This window comes from Lethenteron reissneri, chromosome 24 (genome assembly GCF_015708825.2).
Source record: "Lethenteron reissneri isolate LAM-NWPU_2019-01 chromosome 24, ASM1570882v1, whole genome shotgun sequence".
Lineage (NCBI taxonomy): Eukaryota > Metazoa > Chordata > Hyperoartia > Petromyzontiformes > Petromyzontidae > Lethenteron > Lethenteron reissneri.
Window position 1 is genome coordinate 12359852 of NC_083802.1, and position 20133 is coordinate 12379984.

The following is a 20133-nucleotide window of genomic DNA, read 5'->3' on the forward strand; positions in this document are numbered from 1 at the left end:
GAAGTATGTTGAACTTTCGCACTGTGCATAGCCAAACACTAATTAATATGCTTACAAGCACTTTTATTCGCTCAACCAAATTAGTAACCGATGCTTTGTGCAAATTTGTCAATTTATGTTGTTTGTTTTAAGTAAGGGGTCCCTGGCTGACCATTTTGAAGCAGTTTACAGTTCTGTCAGCCATGGTCAATCCACGTGTGGATAAAGGCCTCCTCAAGCCGCCGCCGCCAGCTCTCACAATCTTACGATGTAATCATCCACCCTACACCGAGACATGCCGCCTCAGCGTGCACATGAAGCTGGTGGTTACACAGCTAAATGCAGCCCATTAGGACCATCTCAGGGACGCTTCTGGTCCTCGCAAACATTGCCACGACGCCACGTGTGCTAGGGAGTAGCGCAAGGCCATCAGAAATCTAAACCTCCCAATAAACAAGGACATTTCCATGCCACCACCCCACAGGCTCAAATCCAGAGAACCTTTCTGGCAATATACAAAGAACCTCCGTGACGATGACAAGACCACCGAAGCAAGATGAAGAGAAGCCTGGGCACACGTCAACCTGTTGCAGCGATTCCACAATCCTCCAAACCCGATCTGACCAACCGAGGAAGATGTGGTCCTCCTTGAATTGGATCCAGACACTCGAAGGAAGATGTGGTTGGACACTTTCTCCATGAATGCAAAACAAATAACGAGAGTCCAGTTTGTGTCTGTGGTGCGATATCTCGGAGCGTGCAACATATCGTGAATGACTGCCCAATCGGATCATTCAACGGCGATCTGAAACAAAACACATTCCTGCGGAGGGATCTGGTAGCAACGTTGGGTTGCTCGGTCAATGGCCAGGGTCAACGGCGGCGTGGTGTATTCCGCAAATATGCCCGACTGTGAGGGCGGGCACAAGCCGGCGTGAGTAGGTTAAACGTTGAGTTTTATAAGGGCACCACGGGGTGACCAGCCCCTCCCCACCCAGCCCCTCCCCACCCAGCCCCACCCCTCTCACCCCCCACCCACCCCAAATAGCCCCTCCACCACCCTCCCCACCCAGCCCCTCCCCACCCAGCCCCTCCCTGCACGACGGACACAATAATCCCCTGTGGGCTGGTGTAACCAGGAGGCTCCTACCAGTATTAACGCGACTCCTGATGCAGTCGAATGGATATCAAATCTCGATATCAATTTCTGATCTGTTGCAATCGCCAAAAATGTCATACGATAGAAGAGTGAGCATCTTTGATGGGTTCCAGTCATTGCCTGCCACTTCAATATCCTTCACCATTCATCCCTGCTGTGTTGCCCAAGAACACTTCATTTATTAAGTCTCGATTATGTCATTAAGTTTTCATAATTCAAGTGTTCCTCTCTCGTTCTCAAAGAAATTCCAACCATGCATCTCGCCATGATGCTTTGCATTTTTCAATTTGTTTCACTGACGTCTACGTTTCCGAGCCATGTGTTTTAGCAAGTAGCATGCACTGATTACAAAAAAAGTTATGTTTTGGCACATGACTATTTCTCTTTTCATTATCAAGTTCAATGTATAGTTCAACCATTAACGGGCCTGCTAAGAAGGCCCATTTTTCCAAGAATTGTTTACGATATTTCGTAGCTTGTGGAATACATTCACAAACTGTTTGACCAGATTCTACCCAGAACCAGTGCGCACACAAGTGCACATGTTTGAAGGTTAAGAGCGCTTCTAACGAGTTCTTTTTAAAAAGAAAAAAAATCTGAAATCAACATCTCAAGAGTACTCACTTACTTTATTATTAAATACGCACTTTGGGAAAACAAAGTAAAAGTGCATAACCAAACAAAATATAATTAGAAAGCATGTATTTTAGAATACCTTACACTAAGTCTCATTTATTCATTGTTGCCCATCCTCTTTGGTGACGTCGGCTGTCATTGTCTAGCCAGTCGTATGACAGTTCCTAACAAACGTAGGCATAATTTACACAAATACAACCAGCTCTTGTCAATCACAAACATAAAATAAAGCACACCTATGTCTCTGGAATATATAATAACTAGACGTAAATGTAGGCATTTGAGTTAAATTATTTGTAGATGGCTAATCCCAATAACTAGTCATTACACTAACATTTAAATACAATGTTCTACTGTTTAAAAACAAAGCTTGCATTTCTTAAAATTAGCAAAGGAAGGACAGCTGGGATTATGGTATTGTGCTGAAAAAATATAGTAAACCTGTATTTACATTTGTGGTTTTGTCTTTCCGCATAGTAGTTATAAATAATATAGGAATGTCAGTAGATCTATACTTTAACTGAAGTTTTCTGTTTAAAATGTTACCAAGCAGTACTTGCATCTTAGCTGCAAATAGAAAAAAAATGTGTCACGATATTTTCGTCAAATATATAATGTATTATGAAGCCGTACAGATATAAACAGTCGATTAAAGCAATATATTTTTTAAAAAGTTATATTTTACAAAACGACACTGAACTTCATAGAGCAAAGCAGGTCTTTAAAGAACCAACTTCATGTACCAAAGTAGTACGTCTGCGTCGCTATCACCGGTGGTGTGTGCCGCGGTGGGCACGATGAGAAATGATTAGTCCTCTCTTGGCACGAAGGCAGACTCCAAATCCTGAAATGATATTTAAACAAAGTTAGGTAATGTCATTTTAAACACACAGCATGTCATTGTTTATTGTGGAAACTATTTTGTGTTTTCACATTTTTTGCGACAATCCCATTATTTAAGTAAATACCTTGGTGTTCAGCGGGACAGCTTCTGAGTCTTCGAAACGTCTGCCCACGCCCTCCTGCGCTATCTGTGAAAGCAAATCTTCCGGCGTGTTCTGTCCCTGTCCTTCCGGCTCCCGATCGTCTGTGCCAGGTTGCTGAATATTGCGCACGTTGCTGACCCGTGAAAGCTCATCTCTCGTGTCCGCGTTGTCTTTGCTCTGCGTTTCTGTTTCAGCTGCTTCTTTCTCCTGCTCGCTCCCCCCCTCTTCAAAAAGTTGCTGGGGGGGAATTTCTGCCCGTTGCTCGAGGTGTTCCCAGCTCACTTTTTGCGGGACCTCTTTCGTGGCCGGTTCTGTTAGCTCCCCCTCTGCTCTCAAAGTGTCTCCGAGCTCTGCTTCCATTTCTCTGATTTGAAGCACGTCCTCCTCGTACGTTCCCCGTCGAGCCTCCGGTGCTACCCTGCTCTCCGCCTTTTCAATCTCCAGGTGCCGCACGGTAGCGTGCTGCCCCTGCTTAGCCTTGTCGACGTGTGCATTGTCACCACCGTCGCCGCCACCTGCGAGCCCATCGGCACCGATGCTCTCGCGACCGTCGTCGGCTGCACGGTGGAGTTTTGGGAGCGCGACCACCGCGTCGCCTTGCTGCGTCAAATCTGCGGTCGCCGCGTCGTCGTGCTGCACGTCTTTGCCGCGACGCTGCTCCTGCACTTCTGCGTGAACGTCTGCTCGGCCGCCGTCGCTCTCTATGCGGCCGATCTGTTCCACGCGGTGGCCTTCCTCGTACGCCACGTCGAAAGACTCGCCGTCGGTGTCGGAAACAAACGTCTCCTCCTCGTAGTCTCGCTCTGCGCCCTCGTAAAAAATGTCCGATGTTTCCCCTGGCACGGGCTCTGTGTGTGAATAACAGAACGTGTGTGTTTTGAATCGGTCGCCTTAAAGTCTGCAATACATATTTGCCATAAACTAAGGACAGCCCTGCAATTTCTTGCTCGTGCCACTGCTGACAGAAGGGCCACCGCCAGAGAGAGCTCTAGACTAGAGGATGTATTGGCCTATTCTTCCACGGTGGCTCAGACACCTTGTAAAAAGGTGGGAGTTCCCACACTTTACCCCACCACACGCAACCTGACAATCGACTCACTGGTGTGCCCATTTACACTGCTGGTTGGATTTAATCAACTTGCCCATTGTGTCAATTTTCCATGACAGCAGATCGAACCAAGCGATCTCTGGATTCCAGGCCCTTGTGTAAATAACCAGCGCACCGTGGCAGCATCCACCCCTATAATAAGGCTACTGGATGGGAGTTGACACGTTTATTTAAATAAAAAAGCGGGGTTACGTGGGGTTGGAAATTAGTTCCAAGAAGCTGCGCAAGAAAAAAAATGTTCTGCCCCCACAGTTGAAGCAACTGAACACGGTACAGATGAGAGGAGTCAGCCAAGTGAGCAGACTGCCATCAGAAATCTGAGTCCGAATACAAACATTCAGTTCCTGAGAACAACGCGGGAGAGAGGAGGTAACAGATTGACGATAATAGAGTGGCTGTCGTAAATCAACGGGCAAAGGGTCATAAATCAGATTGCTTAAAACTGAATCATAGCTGAAAGACAAAAAAAAAACGCGTTCCCATCAACTCTGTCCCAAATACTGTGTAAAAAGTAGTCGCAAGCCAAACAAGCCAGTGGTTTATGGCCTGCGCCTTGCCTGGTGTTGAATTGGCAGGGTTAGTGGGAGAAAGTATTACCTGGTGGAGGTGGCAAGAAGCGCACCGGTGGTGGTAGTTGAAGCCCTTCTATCTCTCTGGGTTCTTCGAGGCTCGCAACTTCTGTAATGTAAATACACGGTAGATTGTCACTTTTAATTTATCAGCATATTTAGATTGGTATTAACATCCCACTAACATACCAATCTATTTATAATTGGGATTTCCATCGTCGTGCTTGGGGTTGTTATATTTTTTATAGAGAGAAAAGAAAAATGTTCATGCCTGGTTAAAAAATCTTGGTGCATATCCACGATGGAGTAAAAACATCGCATGTGACGATAGCCCATGTTGGTTTCTATGCTACTTTCTTGCAGTTATTTCCGAATTCTGCACACGATGATGGGAAGTTGAGCAGCAAGTTAATACTGGTAGGAACCAACTGGTTCCACCAGCCCACAGGGGATTATTGTGTCTGTCCGTCGTGCAGGGAGGGGCTGGGTGGGGAGGGGAGCGTGGGGAGGGGCTGGGTGGGGAGGGGCTGGGTGGGGAGGGTGGGGCTGGGTGGGGAGGAGAGGGTGGGGAGGGGCTGGGTGGGGAGGGGCTGGGTGGGGAGGGTGGGGAGGGGCTGGGTGGGGAGGGTGGTGCTGGGAGGGGGGTGGGAGGGGTGGGGCTGGGTGGGGAGGGGCTGGGTGGGGAGGGGAGGGTGGGGAGGGGCTGGGTGGGGAGGGGAGGGTGGGGGTGGGAGGGGTGGGGCTGAGTGGGGAGGGGCTGGTCACCCCGTGGTGCCCTTATAAAACTCAACGTTTAACCTACTCATACCGGCTTGTGCCCGCCCTCACAGTCGGGCATATTTCCTGAATACACCACGCCGCCGTTGACCCTGGCCATTGACGAGCAACCCGACGTTCCTACCAGCTCCCTCCGCAGGAATGTGTTGTGGAGGAGCCGCCAATCCTTTTGAAACCAGTAGAACGAGGTATTTAATTTTGTAGCATTTAAGGTCACCCCATTCATTGGGAGCGGCTAATTTCCCCCCAAGACATATGGGCATGTTTAATAATGACGTATTCTTGCTGGCAGCCAGTAAAAAAAACATTTAAGATTCGCAAGAGAACGCAGTGTGAGAGAGGCCCATCGACGCTTATTTTTTGTTCAACCACATTATTGGAGACGCGAGGCCTTGGATCATGTGACATGCACATGTTACGGCCATTTTGTCAATCCACTGATGGATGAGGGGCCTCCCCACGCCGTGCAGATAATTTCACCACACCTCACCACCCTGGTCGGTGTTGATCGGCGAAGGTGGCAGCATAGACGTGCAGCGCAACAATGGATTCTATTGCATTGCCCTTTGCGGGCCCGCAACGTAGCGCAGCGTCGTGGTCAACCCATCCAAGTATTAGCCAGGTCCAAACCCCGTGAAGCTTCCCAAGATATGATGAGATCGGGCGCATTCTTTGGGAGTTCAGGCTTTCGGCCCCCCCAAACTACAACACGGCTTTTTTATTTAAACGCAGCGGGGAAAATTCTCTCCAGGTCCGAGAAAGAGAGAGCGCAATAGCAGCAGCAGCAGCAGCATAACCCGCCGACGGTGCTGGCAATGCGTGCTTACGGGATGCAGCGCAGTGTGCCACCGGCACCTGCTCGAGGCGCGTATTATTGCGGCAGGCGGCCACCTCGAGCTGGCAGCGGTTGGGGTAGAGGACCCCGTCGGAGCCGCACACCGGCTCGCCGTCGTAGCCGCAGTCACGGTAGCACGTGCAGCGCTCGGAGAAGCGGTTTTCCTCCCCGCAGCCGTACACAACGTTGCAGGAACTGCCGCTTGAAAATCCTGGCGAGTGGCAAAATGAAAAGAGGGCATTTTAAATGTGGCTTCGTAAGGTTTGCGAATAGCAACACATGTTAGTTTTCATCATCGTCGTTTATTAGTCATTCCGCGCCTTTCATGCAGTACATCTGGAGGTGCTAAATGTATTATTGATAAATTAAAAGCACACTTTAGTAAATAAATGTTGTATTTTGTCAGTGTGAATACTGCTTCAATTGTGTAACATTTGCCAGGTCAACCTTGCTAAGGTAGTTCAGGAATTAAGCACTCATTTAGTTCAAATTATGAAACATAGCTCTCCGCAGGAAAAAATATTTTTCTCAATTCTAGAAATGTTTAAAGAAGCAACTTGTTGAAGAATAATGGGATTGGCTCTCTGTCGTGTTCTCGTGGTGTAACTCCGATGTGCTGGGAGCATCGTCTTCAGCAACCGAATTAAAGTTTCCAGCACGTGGAGCGAAACGTCGGACATCGTGCCGAACAACACGGAGTGTACGATCTGAAAACACGCATCGGAGAGCTGTGCAGCTAGACCCGTGATAAACCTCGAGTACAATTTGAAACCATTGGGGATTGCTTCCTATGTTAAAAAAGATCTATACCAACGTCATGTGCCAGATTTTGTTGCCAAAAATGAGTCTTGTCCCTTGAAGTACCTCCTCGTTCAAATATGGGAACATGTATTCTTCCAAGATGAGAATCTGGCCTGTGTGTGACCTGGTTAAATAAAGCTGCACAACAGCAGAAATAGTTCCCAGGGTGTGTGGTTAAATGTGCTAAATATTAGTCGACCAAAAACATGTACGGATCTTCTTCGCATGGGTAGTACTGTAAATATGTTATTAACTGAAACCAAAATAATTTTTGAAATGCTCTACTGTATTTGAACTGGGTTTCTATGGACACCTTTTTAAAGGGCAAACTTGTATTACTGTACATGCTGACACGCGCACAAGAAAAACACAAATATGATTTGCAATGCTTGACCGACACTTGCAGGAGTGTTTAAGTTGTATAAAATATTTGAAAATAAATAATATTCACATGCCAAATACATCCCCGACAGTGATGGCTGGGAAGAGGCCTTCAGCCATCAGTGGATAGATCATGGTAGCTGCTGATGTAACCACATACATTTATTTAGTCACCTGGTGTATGCACAATCGATACAAATAGCCATTGATATATATTCAGAAGTGTGTTTAGGTAATGTTGCCTAGGGAAAACACGTGTTGATATTTTTACTGAAGACTCACAACATTGCCTCATGGCTGAGAAAATATCCACGTCCAGTTTAACAGTCCAATGAAATACGTTTTTGATGGCATGTTTAATTTTCCCGATACACCGGAGAATCCAGGGCTCAGTCTACATATTGAAAACCCGGTGAAAAAAGTACACCGTATATATTTATATTTTTAACCCGGTTTAGAAAAACATGGTCATAAACAAAAATACGGACCAAAAATCTGAACGTGCACAAAGAAGTGTGGAGAGAGGCAAGCTTGGAATTACAGTGAGAGACAGAACTAGGGAACGCAGTAGAGAACACACGCGGGCTTCTTAATGGCATTAAAATTGTTGAGAAAAGTCAATGGGCCTGCACAGGACGCGTCGCTACGAGGGATGATGGCTGATGGTCACGAATAATAATAATGATAATGGGTGTGTCAGCCAAGGAATGAAACCCGTTCGAGAGCTGGAATAATGAAATGTGTTTGTGCGCTGGCGATATGTGTATTATTATTACAACTCCATCGCACGAACATGAGGAGATGGCAGGGACTTTGGGTGGCCTGTCAACCCAGAGTGGATTGACCATGGATTATGATGTTGATGAAAACAGTTTGCTTTGGTTTTATGACCCCAGCCCTGCCAAAGATGCATATAATCCACCTAACGCCCTGAACAAAATATCTGTATTTGCCCTTGATTTGGTCATAGCCAGCTCTGAGGGGCGCAACTCTGACGGTTTCTTAGCTGAAGAGCGCCCTCTGTTGTGCATCTTAGATAATTGCAATAATAGTGGTGAAGAAGACCTCATGAGAGGTGTCGGCTCAGAAGCGTTGTCACCACTCTGTAAGTTTTCACACAGGGTAAAACTTCAGAGAGCGACGTTTGCTTATGGTGACCACAAACATTAATAATAAATAGTATTACATTCATAATGGCGCTTTTCATCAAGGATATCAAAGCGCTGAGCAAGAGACCCAGCATCAACAAATATAAATACATTTAAAATATCAAGATCAGTTCCCTCCCTGGGGTGAGGTTTAATATACGCCACTACAACAGGTTGACCCATAACTTGAAGTGGCAATGGGGCAAACATGAAAAGAAAAATCGCGGTGGCAAGAATTCACCCCCTGGAAATTTCAAGGAATTGGTCACGTTTCAGAGACTCGGTGATGATTAAAAAAAACGACAGTTTTTTTTTACATTGTGGTGAATGTAGCGGCCTCTCGCGGTAGGTAAAACATTTTAATACATTAAATCACGACGTTTCGGGCGCAACACAAGCATCCTTCTTCAGGTGGGGACAACGTAGCGAAAGCACAACCGCTTTACCTACGTGACTTTACCGAAAAAAACAAAGAGTATGAATCCTTGCAGTCGCGAAAACTTCAAATCTAGAATTAAACCGTTCGGTACAGCGGTACAACGTCCAGTACACGACGTAACATCTCGACACGCTCTAACACACACGGTTCGACGCGTCTATGGCGAGATTTCAGAATCAATCTTAATCCATGAGGACATTATACCTCACAGCACAAGCACTACCTACGTACCTTTTACTTAATCGAATGTGTAAATGTGTCCTAAATACATCTGATGGTCATTCACAGCCAGTGGTGATAGCTTGAACCGGTCCTGGGCCTATCGCTCTCAATTTGCGAACCCGCACCGACCCCATAAAACAAAAAAACCCATAACCACACCATTATGGGGTATTGAGCAAACAAGTGTTTCACTCTTCTCAAGCCTCCCACCCCACCCCACTCTTATTGCCACAGATATAGATGAAATGATTAAAATCAACTTTTAACATACATTTTTACTCTAACTCTATTCATAACTAATCCAACTAAGCAACAATCAATTGACATTGATTGGGGCACCGCGGTGGCGAGATTTCATCCCTTTCACCCGTCACCCAAGATGACATTGGTTTGATCCCGGACCCTGATAATGATTCTTGTATAGTTGGGTTCCGCTTGTTCTCTCTCTCTCCCCGTGGTGGTCGCGTGGATTTTTCTCCACAATTAGAAACACGCATTTACATTATTTGGGCTTCTATAAATTCCAACGAGTGATGATGATGATGATGAAAGCCGCTGCGATGAGCTGTCGTGTGTGGCCAAGTCGCCTCTGAAACAGAGCTGATGGTTTAGTGGGCTTTACCTGGTTAATAAAATAGTCTAGGCCACGGGACGGCAATCTTTCAAAAAAGAAGAGGCATTGCTTTTTTTTGTTTTTGACCAAAATAGTTCGAGAGCCGTATCGCACGCAGAGTTACTTGTACACATTATAGCAATACAGCAGATTACAAATACATTCTGACTTACATAAACAAAATAGATGATGGAATAAACTGCGTCTATTTAGGGTTTTCCCCTTTTGTTATTCTTTAACAGTAGTTTGACTATTGTTAATTTTGCTGGCACCAAGACATCCCATAGTGACCCATTCCCTGCCATATTAATACATTATCTTTATGTTAAATTACGTTTAAGATTTAGTTTTTTTTTAACGGCTGCCCAGGAGGGGGCAGCCACAATGAGCCACAGGAGGGAAGCCAAAGAGCCACTGCACAAGTGGCTCTAGAACCCTGATGGAGACAAAGGGCCTGGACGCAATATATATATTTGATACCGCAGACTGCCCTGAAGAGGGCGTTTTGATTACATTTATACTGCGAGAGACGCGCCCGTAAATTTCTCCAACAAATTCAATTTGTGCGGAGTAAACCAAGATAAATGTGTGTGCCTGCGGAGGTTTGCACTCCCATCGTTTTTTTCCCTAAATGCGTTTGAGAGATGCAAATAGTCCCTTCAGCGCGCAACATTCAACTGGACTATATTGGTATGTTGTTTTTCTGCCAATCAAACGAATGAAAGGGCAGAACATTTTTTTTATTTGGCACTCATTCCGTTTAAGAAAAGACCACACAGTCTTTGAGAACAAGGCCTCTCAGTGCTCCATCAATGCAACCTTGTCCTGACATTCACGGTGTCAGCCAGCATGCCCTCTTTTACCTGCTATCAATGTTTGGTCTTCATCTGTAAATGTTTATACTCTCCCAGACATATTATTCCAAATGTGTGTAATCTATTATGTTGTACGTTTGTTGTCACAAAGCCATTGGGCGAGTGGCTTAACTATGTTGTCAGAAGATTAAATAATCATGGCTTGTTCAGCTTGGAAATAATAATTTTTAATCTGAGATGGTGTGACTCATTACAGCATTATCTATTTTACCTGCAAGAGATCGACACCTATCAAAGGCATATGCCATATAAAAACATGCACGTTCATAATATTTCTTACGCATCACATAATAAAACATCGTCCTTTTGTTGAGCCACTGTTGGATGTAGGCTGCCCCACACCGCTCCGGCTGCACAGTTTGCTTTGTACTTCACTTGACTTGCTCAGTGTGGATTTTGTGAAGGGTGGGGAACCCAGGGACTAGTTCAAATATCACGTGGCTCTGATGTTATCCATGGCTGGAAATCAAACACAGATCGCCGAGTTCATAGCGCCACTGCACGAACGCATAATCCACAATGGTATTATTAATCACGATGTGATCGTCAGCCATGATCCATCCACTACTGCATGAAGGCCTCCCAAAACCGTCACAATCTCTCTCATGATTGTGCCACGTGGTAATGCACCTATCACCGACACGTGCTGGTTTCATCACTTGGGCTCCTTCGTGGACATTCTCTTCGACGCCTCCCATTGTCAAGGCTGCACTCTGGCACTATTCTTGACCATCGACCATCATCCCTGCTTGTGGACGTGTCCTGGCCAAGCCCATTTACTGTTCTTAACAGTTTGAACGGCGTAAATTTACTCGAATTTGAATCAATGTGTTTTTCTGTCAACCAAATTTATTTTTTTATAAACGTGAACCCAAACACATCACGCTGGTCGGTATGATTGTCTACAGTCAGTTAGCACACATTTTTTCTTCATGACAAGCGGTCAAACACTGAACATTTTAAACAGCGTTGATGTAATGGAAACTTGGTGTGTAAAAATAAAAATGCAGCTCTGCAATTGCTTGATCACACCACTGCTGACAGAAGGACCTCCACTTGAGTGAGCTCTTAGAGGATATTTGGCCCATCATTCCACGCTGGCCAGATGCTTTGGCACAGGCGGGAGGGCCCACATTCTAAGCCACCACACACGACCTGCTGGTAGACTATGGCGTACCCATTTCGTGCCGCCTGGTGGACAGAAGTGTTTGGGGGGTGATGAAGAAACTCGCTCCATTTGTTCAACCGCCACCCCTGGAGGTCGAACCAGCGACCTTCTGGGTTGCAAGTCCGTCTGCTAAACATTTCGCCATGGCAGCTTCCCATCGGAAACACGGGTTGTTTGAAAGTGAGGGCATGAAATGGCCGTGACAAATTCAGATTCCAAAGAACACAGGATGAGATGTTACTATCCTTTGTGCAAGCACTTCCAAGAGTTCATGAACAGTGAGCCTGGTGAAATTTGGGGAGCGCATCGTCAGTAGTGACCCTTTGGTTCCTAGGGTGTTTCGGCCTTTCATACTATACACCCTCCCCAAAGGCGGCCAGCGACAGGGTGATCAATCCTACGCTTGCGTCCCATTCCCAATTAGTCATAGGAGTTGCCTTGTTGTTGATAGCCAACAAAATAATAATTTTAGCGGAATTTACGTCTCCGCCACCAAAACGATGGAGTTGTTAACAATGAAAATGCACTTAATGTTTGTGTTAGCAATGGCAAGGAGCAGCCTCGCCAGGAAAAATGTGGAAGCAATTTGTAACTCGAGCTATTTTCAATTTGCCGACAAAACAAGGAGCTTTACGTCGTCGCGAACATTTTAAAATCACACCACTTTTGCAATTACGAATGTCCCGTGCAAAACATAATCTCTACAGATTGTTAAACAAAGCTACAAGTGGCTTTCCCCGCTAGGAATTATTGCCATAGTATTGCAGCATATTTCCTGAATTTGAAACGCTGAAAACCAATCTCGGGCGCTGACTTGCTGACTCGCCTGCGATTGCCAGCGCTGTGATAGCTTTTTTGTACATTTCTAATACTTGAAAACTGTTCAGTAGAGCTGCATAGTCGAGCGTCAGCGCAGCAGCAGCAGCAGCAGCGGCGGCTCTCCAGAGTGCATTAAGGAAATGAACTCAGATTTGGAGGAGCGTAGGCGGTTGTGGCCGCATGTCATTCTCCCCGTTGTGTGGCCCTGTGGTAAACCTCAGAGGGGGGGGGGGGGGAGGGGTGTTTGTCGAAGGGATAGGGATCACTGCACATCCCACCCAGACCCCTAAACAAAACACGCAATGTACACATGCCACCCCACAGGCAGCCCAACAAGCCATCATCTCATGGTAGAGCACAGGAAGGCAGCCATTACGCAGGAATGTGTAAAAGTATCCCCGTCTCCATGGATATGGGAAAAATAAGCCCCCTGAGGGGTGGACGTGACCCACAGGACCTCCCAGGCTCTGTGGACATCGGTCCCTGGGAAGGTCCTCTTCCTTTGCAACCGAACGCTTTGACGTTAATTGCAAATGGCAACGACAACAACAACGTCGTCGTCGTCGTCGTTGTTGTTGAACGTGGCAAACCTCCATTGAGAGCGTGTCCTCTTGACGATACGCTTGGCGTCTTGGAGGTCGACGTGCGTTATGTAACGTTCGGAACGTACCTCGAATGGAACGAGCCAACAGAAAATCCTCCAACGTTATAATTCGAACAGCGTGGCGATTCCATCGCAATGCACTGGGAGCCCAATTCGTGCCATCAGAAAATAAAATTGGGTTATGCGGAGACGATAAATCTGATGCGGATGTCTTGTTCAGCAGAGGCTCGCGTTGTCCCAAACTTACAGCCCCCCCCCCTATGCTTTTACGTGGCTCCTCACGGTCCCCCCCTTCACCGTAGAATTCTTCATATCTCTGAATGTTTGCGGTATTTCGGGCGTGAACCATTACGCGTCGCTGCTCGCAATGCGGCGGCTTGCAGTGATTGCAGCGGGAAATGGGGGGGGGGGGGGGCACCCAAAGTGGGGACACCAAAGTGGGCATCCGAGAGACCACCGCGGGGGGGGGGGGGGGGGGCCTGCGCCAAGCCTACAGCGTGTCGGGGCTTCGCAAAAATCACAAAAAAACGCTCGCTCTGTTCACTTTGCTCATTACATCGCCAATGCACCGGTACTCGGGATCAATCGGACCCCTTGCGATGCGCGCCTCCGATTAGCTCGGCCGGCTAACGTACGGCGCGAAAGAAGTTCGGCGTGACACACACGCAACGCACACGCAACACACACGCACGCACGCAGACACGCGCGCCGTGGCTCACCGATCCACTGATTGGTGGAGCTCTCCACCTCGTTGCAGCTCTTGCCCTCGCACAGCTCCCGCGCCAGAGGGCTGTTCGCGCTCGCGTTGTAAAACCGCGTGGCCTCCAGCGCTGTCGACGCGAGAGAGAGGGGACATTTTGACTTAAAATTTTTGTAACTAGCAGGAATTCATATTCTACGGCTCTTTCGGTAAACGTCGAGAGTTTTTTGGCTTTTTATATTTTTGATGTTATTATTTTTATTAGATTTTCGATCTACGTGACTTTACCGAAAGAACCATAGAAGAGAGGGGACATTCGTTAAGCATTTCCCTCCGTTAGTCTCCTCGCGCTTGCTTCCACTCGTGCTGTCAGGTATCAACGCCAAGAGACACCAAAAAAACGCCTCCTTTTGGAACTATCGTAGGGCAGCGTTAACCCCCCCCCACCGTGCGTTCAAAGGCAACCCGCGGAAAGAGGATTTCATAGCACTGCTTCAAAACAAATTGTAAAGTAGCGGTGTATTTTTCCCACATACACTGCCACACAGAGAGAAATGCATATGGAGTGCCAGTCAACCTGATATATAAATATTATCAGAGGTCAAGTTTATCCAAATCAATGTAATATATATTAAAATTAGATGTATTGTGCAGTCATTGGTTACCAGGCCGAGATCATCAACTCACTGTCCTTTAGGACTCAGTTGAACCACAGGTGCCGACTGGCATTGAAACCCAGCATCTCAGAGGTGTCAGCTCAGCACTTTAATCCCTGAGCCACCTTCAGAAAAGAAACTTCAACAGAATGTGTCCCGTCTCCCACAAATAATGTTAAGTTTGTACTGATGATCCTCAAAGGTAAAGGCACAGCTCCACAATGCCTTGCTCATGCCACTGCTGGCGGAAGGGATTTCAATGGAGGAAGCCCTAGACAGCTCCTCCAACGTGTATTTGGCCTACTCTTCCATGCTGGTTACACGTCTTAGAAGAGGTGAGAGAACCCACACTACTTGTTGCAAAATCTCGATTGAATATTTTTCTGCATAACTGCTTTTGTTTTTGTGTCCTTCCACCGCCGTCCTCCGATTAGTATGGTTGGCTACGCACGGCGCGAAAAAAGTTCAACATGGCATACCCATTCATACTGCTGGATGGAAAGAGGTGGGGTAATTGATAAACCTGCACCAATGTTTCAACCGCCTCGCCAACCGATTGAAACGGCAACCTCTGCTTTGCACGACCTAACCATCGTAACCACGGCAGCATCCGACCAACTTACAGTGATCACTAAGATAACGTAGTGATATTATTAATAATCCAGGCTGCCCCAAGACGAACCGGGTTCGTAGTAGTCGTAGATCTTGACCGGGACCGGAGCCGTTTGGCCCACGATGTACTCGCGGTCGGCGTGGAACTTGACGCACGTCATGCACTGGTTGGGGATCTGCACGGACGTAAACCAAGTGCACGTGATCACGAGAGAGCTGCAGTCACGGTCGGCTGAAACAAAAAAAAGCCTCCGTGCATTTTAATATTGCCCCGAAAGCTTCGTCCAAACTCTACCATATGTCTCCAATAATAGCGTCATCAACGACAGTTACCAAACGCACATTCAGCTGTTCGTTCATTGCTTACCTCGTCAAAATAGAACAACACTTTGCGGCCGTCCAATTCGTAACGTTTGAGACCCAGTTTCTTGTCCAGTAATACCTGCAAACATGTTCGTTGTGTTAGTGATGTGTTTTTTTTGCGTAACATGTTCAGGAAGGAAAAAAAAAGCTAAAAAACGATATTATGTTCAGGAACACTGCTTAAATTGTGTGTGCATTGCTTATGAGTAACAAATGTGAACACAACCCCAAGGGAATCTTTTAATTGTTCCCATGCATTTCCTTGGGACCAAGTGCAATTACGCATTACTCAAAAACCATATGTTTAAAGAGCAGCCTTTAATTACACGTTGCGCGTTTCACTGATGTGAACAACATTCCTAGTAATAGAAAGTCTCAAAACTCCGGTCCAAGCACCCGCACACAGCCCAGGCTTCCATTTTTCACCACTGACACAAGTTGTGTTCAGTATGTTAGGACATTAATTAAACAGAGGAGATTATCCTAACGTGAAAAGGTGAAACTATGGTGGAAGTTAAAGATCAGGCCTTGCAAAGCCATGTCTTAAAACAGTCGTCTCCAAGAACAATTTGCGGATTGTGCGGGCGCGCTGATTAATGTAGGTAACTTTTAAAGAAGCAGGCCAAGTGAATGTAAGTTTACTGCAGAATTTGCGTATATTTATTTTAATAAGCACCGGCGATAACGTTGGAATAAGAGCGGCAACATTTTTCACGGATGTCCTCTCTCTGGCTTATTATTAAAGGTTAAAGCTGAGTGAACAGACTCAGACCCATATGCCAGATAACATATTCGACTTTTCATTTTTTCTCCTGCCTTGCTGTGTCATCAAGGGAGGTTGCTATCCCCAGATCAGCTATTATATTAGAAACATATACAATGATGCTGGCGAGTATGTTTTCCAGTCTTATGGGATGCATCAGCGAGTATTAAACGAGGTACCAGCAAATATATTTGAGTGACCTACTTAAGAAACTCTTCAGGCGATTTTTCTTGAGCTCAAAATGTCCCAGGATGATTGTTTGCTCGAGGAATTGCCGTAAATCAAATAAACACAATTCAGCTTTTTAGGTTACTTTCTTTTGTGAGTAATTGAGAAGATTGTGGTGTACATTATTTATTTCAGGCCTCAGAATCACAAAATTCTCTAAACTTCTACACGAACCAATTTGCATTCATGTCTGTGCAATCATATACTATTAACGTATTCTTGCAAGTCACCCTTGTTGCTAAAGTAGTGTGCTATTTATTATACAATTGGAATGTAAAAGTGCAACTTCAAAGCAAACTTTGTTTGGTGTGTGCAACTTTTCAACTAATTTGTTTTCAAAGTATTTTACCGGCCGTTATATCAAGTGGAATGAAACTTAGCCTCAGAAGAATAACCTGGACCACTACTGGCCAATGAGTGTATGTTGAACTTCTTTCGTGCCGTACATAGCCAACCGCGCCAATCGAGGTACGAGGGGAAGGACAGCAAGCCAAGCACAAAAGAAAGCAGTTCTAAAGAAACGAGTTTAAAATCCCGATTGAAAAGTCCATGATTGCCTAGGCCAAGCTTACCTGTTCTAAACTTTCCACATCGGCACGGAAGCCAGAGAGCAGAGGCACCTCCAACACTGCCATGTTGGACGAGCCGGTTTGAAGCCATCTACAGGCGCACGTGAAGACACAACAAGTACAGCGATGTACACAACTATGCTGCAGGATTGAACCCGCAAATGAACCCATATTATGCAGGTAAAGGTGCAGCCTTTGCAGATTCTTCCTCACTCTGCTGCAGAAGAAGGTGCCTTCGTTCGAGGGAGCTTTCGGTGTTTTGGCCTACTCTTGCACGCTTATATTTTTTATCTCCGTAAAAGCTTGCAAAATGGTTATGAGCGGAAATACGTATTTACCTGCAATCGTACTTTAAAGTTAAGCAATGGTACGATTCCACTAATTCAGTACACCAACAATTACACCAACAATTATTTCCCGTGCAACCGCCAGTAGTCATAGCTGGGCGTGGTGATGCACGCCTGGAATCCAGCACTCTTACAGGCGGGGTTTGTGACTCATGCTGATTTTGTCATGTGCAGCAGACACCAAGCTGACCGAACTCGATGAGCGCACAGAGATAATTTTCTCCTCGTCACACGCACGTTTGAGTTTTACCACCTTATATGCACATATTTTTATCCGGATACTGTGCTCCGGCTTTTTCCTGAGGTGCAGCAGTACTCGTTGAGAGAGCGGTCGGTGGTTGTGCCGCATGGCTCTCCGACGTGTACCTACGGGCTACCCCGCCGTGTGTTGTTTGGCACCGTGTCCGGATAAAATCGAATTATTCCCGAAGAAGCGCTCAGAACGTGGGGCAAAAGACATCTAAACATCATCACAAACGACGCACGGTACAAACCCGAAAACACATCGGCGAACCCCAAAGCTTGACCCTACCAAACAGTCTTGAGCCGACCATTGACACTTTCCCAGATAATTAAAAGACAATTATAACGACGACGACGATGACGCACTGACCTGGCGCACACCTCCAGTGTGACCTTGTACTCCTTGCTGTCGTGATGCGCCGCCGGGTCATCATCGTCGTTATCGCTGCTACCGCTGGCGCTGCCAGGGTGGGGCGGTGGCAGCGGTGGCGGGTGGCGGCGCGCGTGTGGCCGCTCTGAGCGGTTGTCCTGGATCTGGTCGAGGGAGCTGGGCGCTCGGGTGCCACGTGGCTCTGTGAGCTCCACCGTGAGCTGGAAGGCCGGCTTTGCGGCCGGATCGGGCACGTTGTACGACACGTCGATCTGCGGAACATTTCAGCGTAGCGTCTTTCAGCGTGGTGGCATCTATCAGTGCTGTCTGGTTTTTTGTTGTACATTTTTTTACCAATTTTAAACCAATTGTGCTATCAGCATAACGGCGTGAGACGAAGTATCCATTCATAACTTTGCAGAGAAGTTCAACACTTCGTGTTAGAAAACAGCTGATGAAAGTGGAGATCACAGAGCTACCTCTGAGATCCGTTCCAGTGATCTCTGCGGTGCACACAGCAGATGGCAGCGATTTAACACCCACTCATCATATGAGAGTAATGTTTGTCGCAAGAAGGTCAAACCGACATTTAAATGATCAGAGCTGGAATGTAGCCAAAGTAAGGGAAGAACAGACATTTAATACGACAGGTTTTTGTTGTTTTGCGCGGTCATTGGTGACACAGGGCTCACACCATCAACAGTGCAGTTTGAATGAGCGGTTTTGTGCAAGTTTTCTAAGAGATATTGTGGAGTAATCTGTATGTTCATCGTTCACGACTGTGCGGTTTGTACCTGCATGAGGCAGCAGCCTTCCCCCTTTGCACTGACAAACAACCCAGTTGGGATGCTTGGGATCTGAAAGCAACGTGGCAAATCGGCGACGTGGTTTGGATCAAAACATTTGGTGACACTGCGTTAGTAACGGTGCACCGTGTACAAAGAGGAAAGCTCAAGTAATAAGTAATATTTAAAAATACTCTTTTTTTAAACACGCTTTAATAAAATGTACCGTACGAGTAATGGCAGAACTCGACGACTCCAGGAAGTGGCCCCATGGTTTCCCATAATGTAAGGGGACGTGGTGATTTACAGCCAACGTTAGTTGAGCGTGGATAATTAGACCCAAGCCGAAACATAACATATAAAAATTAATGTTTAAAAATACTTTTTTTGATAGAATATAGTATTGTCATCAGTATGACATAAGTATATCAAGTTTGCAGTCGATACCACATTGGGAAGTGGGTTAACATTGAGTTACAAGATGTGAGGATATGACGACAACAGACAGAGTGAGTTAATACAAAGCGTGTAAAAAGATTGTTAAATTTTTTTTTTATATATAGAATATGGTATTGTCATTAGTATGACATAAGTATACCAAGTTTGCAGTCGATATGACATTGGGAAGTGGGTTAAAATTAAGTTACAAGATTTGAGAATACGACAACGATGACAACAACAGACAGAGTGAGTTAAATAAAAGCGTGTAGTAATAAAAATGCGTCTAATCTTTCCTCTTTATTGACGACCGTGTGGAAAGTTTCAATGAGGAGAAGGAGGTTTCAGAAACCAACTATGAAAACAAAAACTATTGTGAACGTGCAATCGAGGACTGGGACTTTGGGGCACAGCTGACCGTTGCAGTCTGCAATATCTTCTTGTTGTCTTTGTTGAGCTCAAACGATTCCTGGAAGTCCAGGTTTGTGGAGGCCAGCGAGATGGTGAGGTTGACACCACCGATGTAAGACAAGATGGCGTACTCGGAGAGCGACTGGAGAGCCACGCACGTGTCCTGCAAAACATGTCATCACCTTAAGGAAAACCGAAGGGAATCGACTCGTACCGATTACTAAATGCTTACTTCTGAAGTGTCTCGTCTTGCGCATGGCTACGTTAAGTCGAATGGAAGTGAGTCAGAGAAATCCGATGAGCTACGAGGCTCTTTTTCACAGAATATTTGGGGCCACGTTATTCAGCCAAGTTGATGGCGCTGTCGGTAGGCGAGCGTATTTCAGCTTTACATCACGCACCAGTGTGATGTGTTGCTTATATAGTTGCTATGCTTACATAAGGTGTGCTTATATCCGGCTCCTACTTTTTATGGTACTTCCACTCCAGGCAAAGAAACACTTCAGGAAGTGTATGTATTTTGCCTGTT

General features: G+C 46.1%; 1 protein-coding gene across 1 annotated transcript in view; it reads right to left on the bottom strand.

Moving 5' to 3' along the window:
- Positions 1–1748: 1748 nt before the first annotated feature.
- CPAMD8 (C3 and PZP like alpha-2-macroglobulin domain containing 8) overlaps positions 1749–20133 on the bottom strand; it is a 50722-nt gene continuing 32337 nt past the window's right edge. Inside the window, exons 33-43 of the mRNA XM_061558294.1 lie at positions 19612–19767; positions 18765–18827; positions 17971–18242; positions 17014–17101; positions 15455–15529; positions 15158–15263; positions 13839–13949; positions 6042–6260; positions 4466–4546; positions 2743–3608; positions 1749–2618 (exon numbers count right to left, since the gene is read on the bottom strand). Of these exons, the coding sequence (XP_061414278.1) occupies positions 2583–2618; positions 2743–3608; positions 4466–4546; positions 6042–6260; positions 13839–13949; positions 15158–15263; positions 15455–15529; positions 17014–17101; positions 17971–18242; positions 18765–18827; positions 19612–19767 (2073 nt within the window). The 3' untranslated portion in view covers positions 1749–2582. The remainder of the gene's footprint in view (positions 2619–2742; positions 3609–4465; positions 4547–6041; positions 6261–13838; positions 13950–15157; positions 15264–15454; positions 15530–17013; positions 17102–17970; positions 18243–18764; positions 18828–19611; positions 19768–20133) is intronic.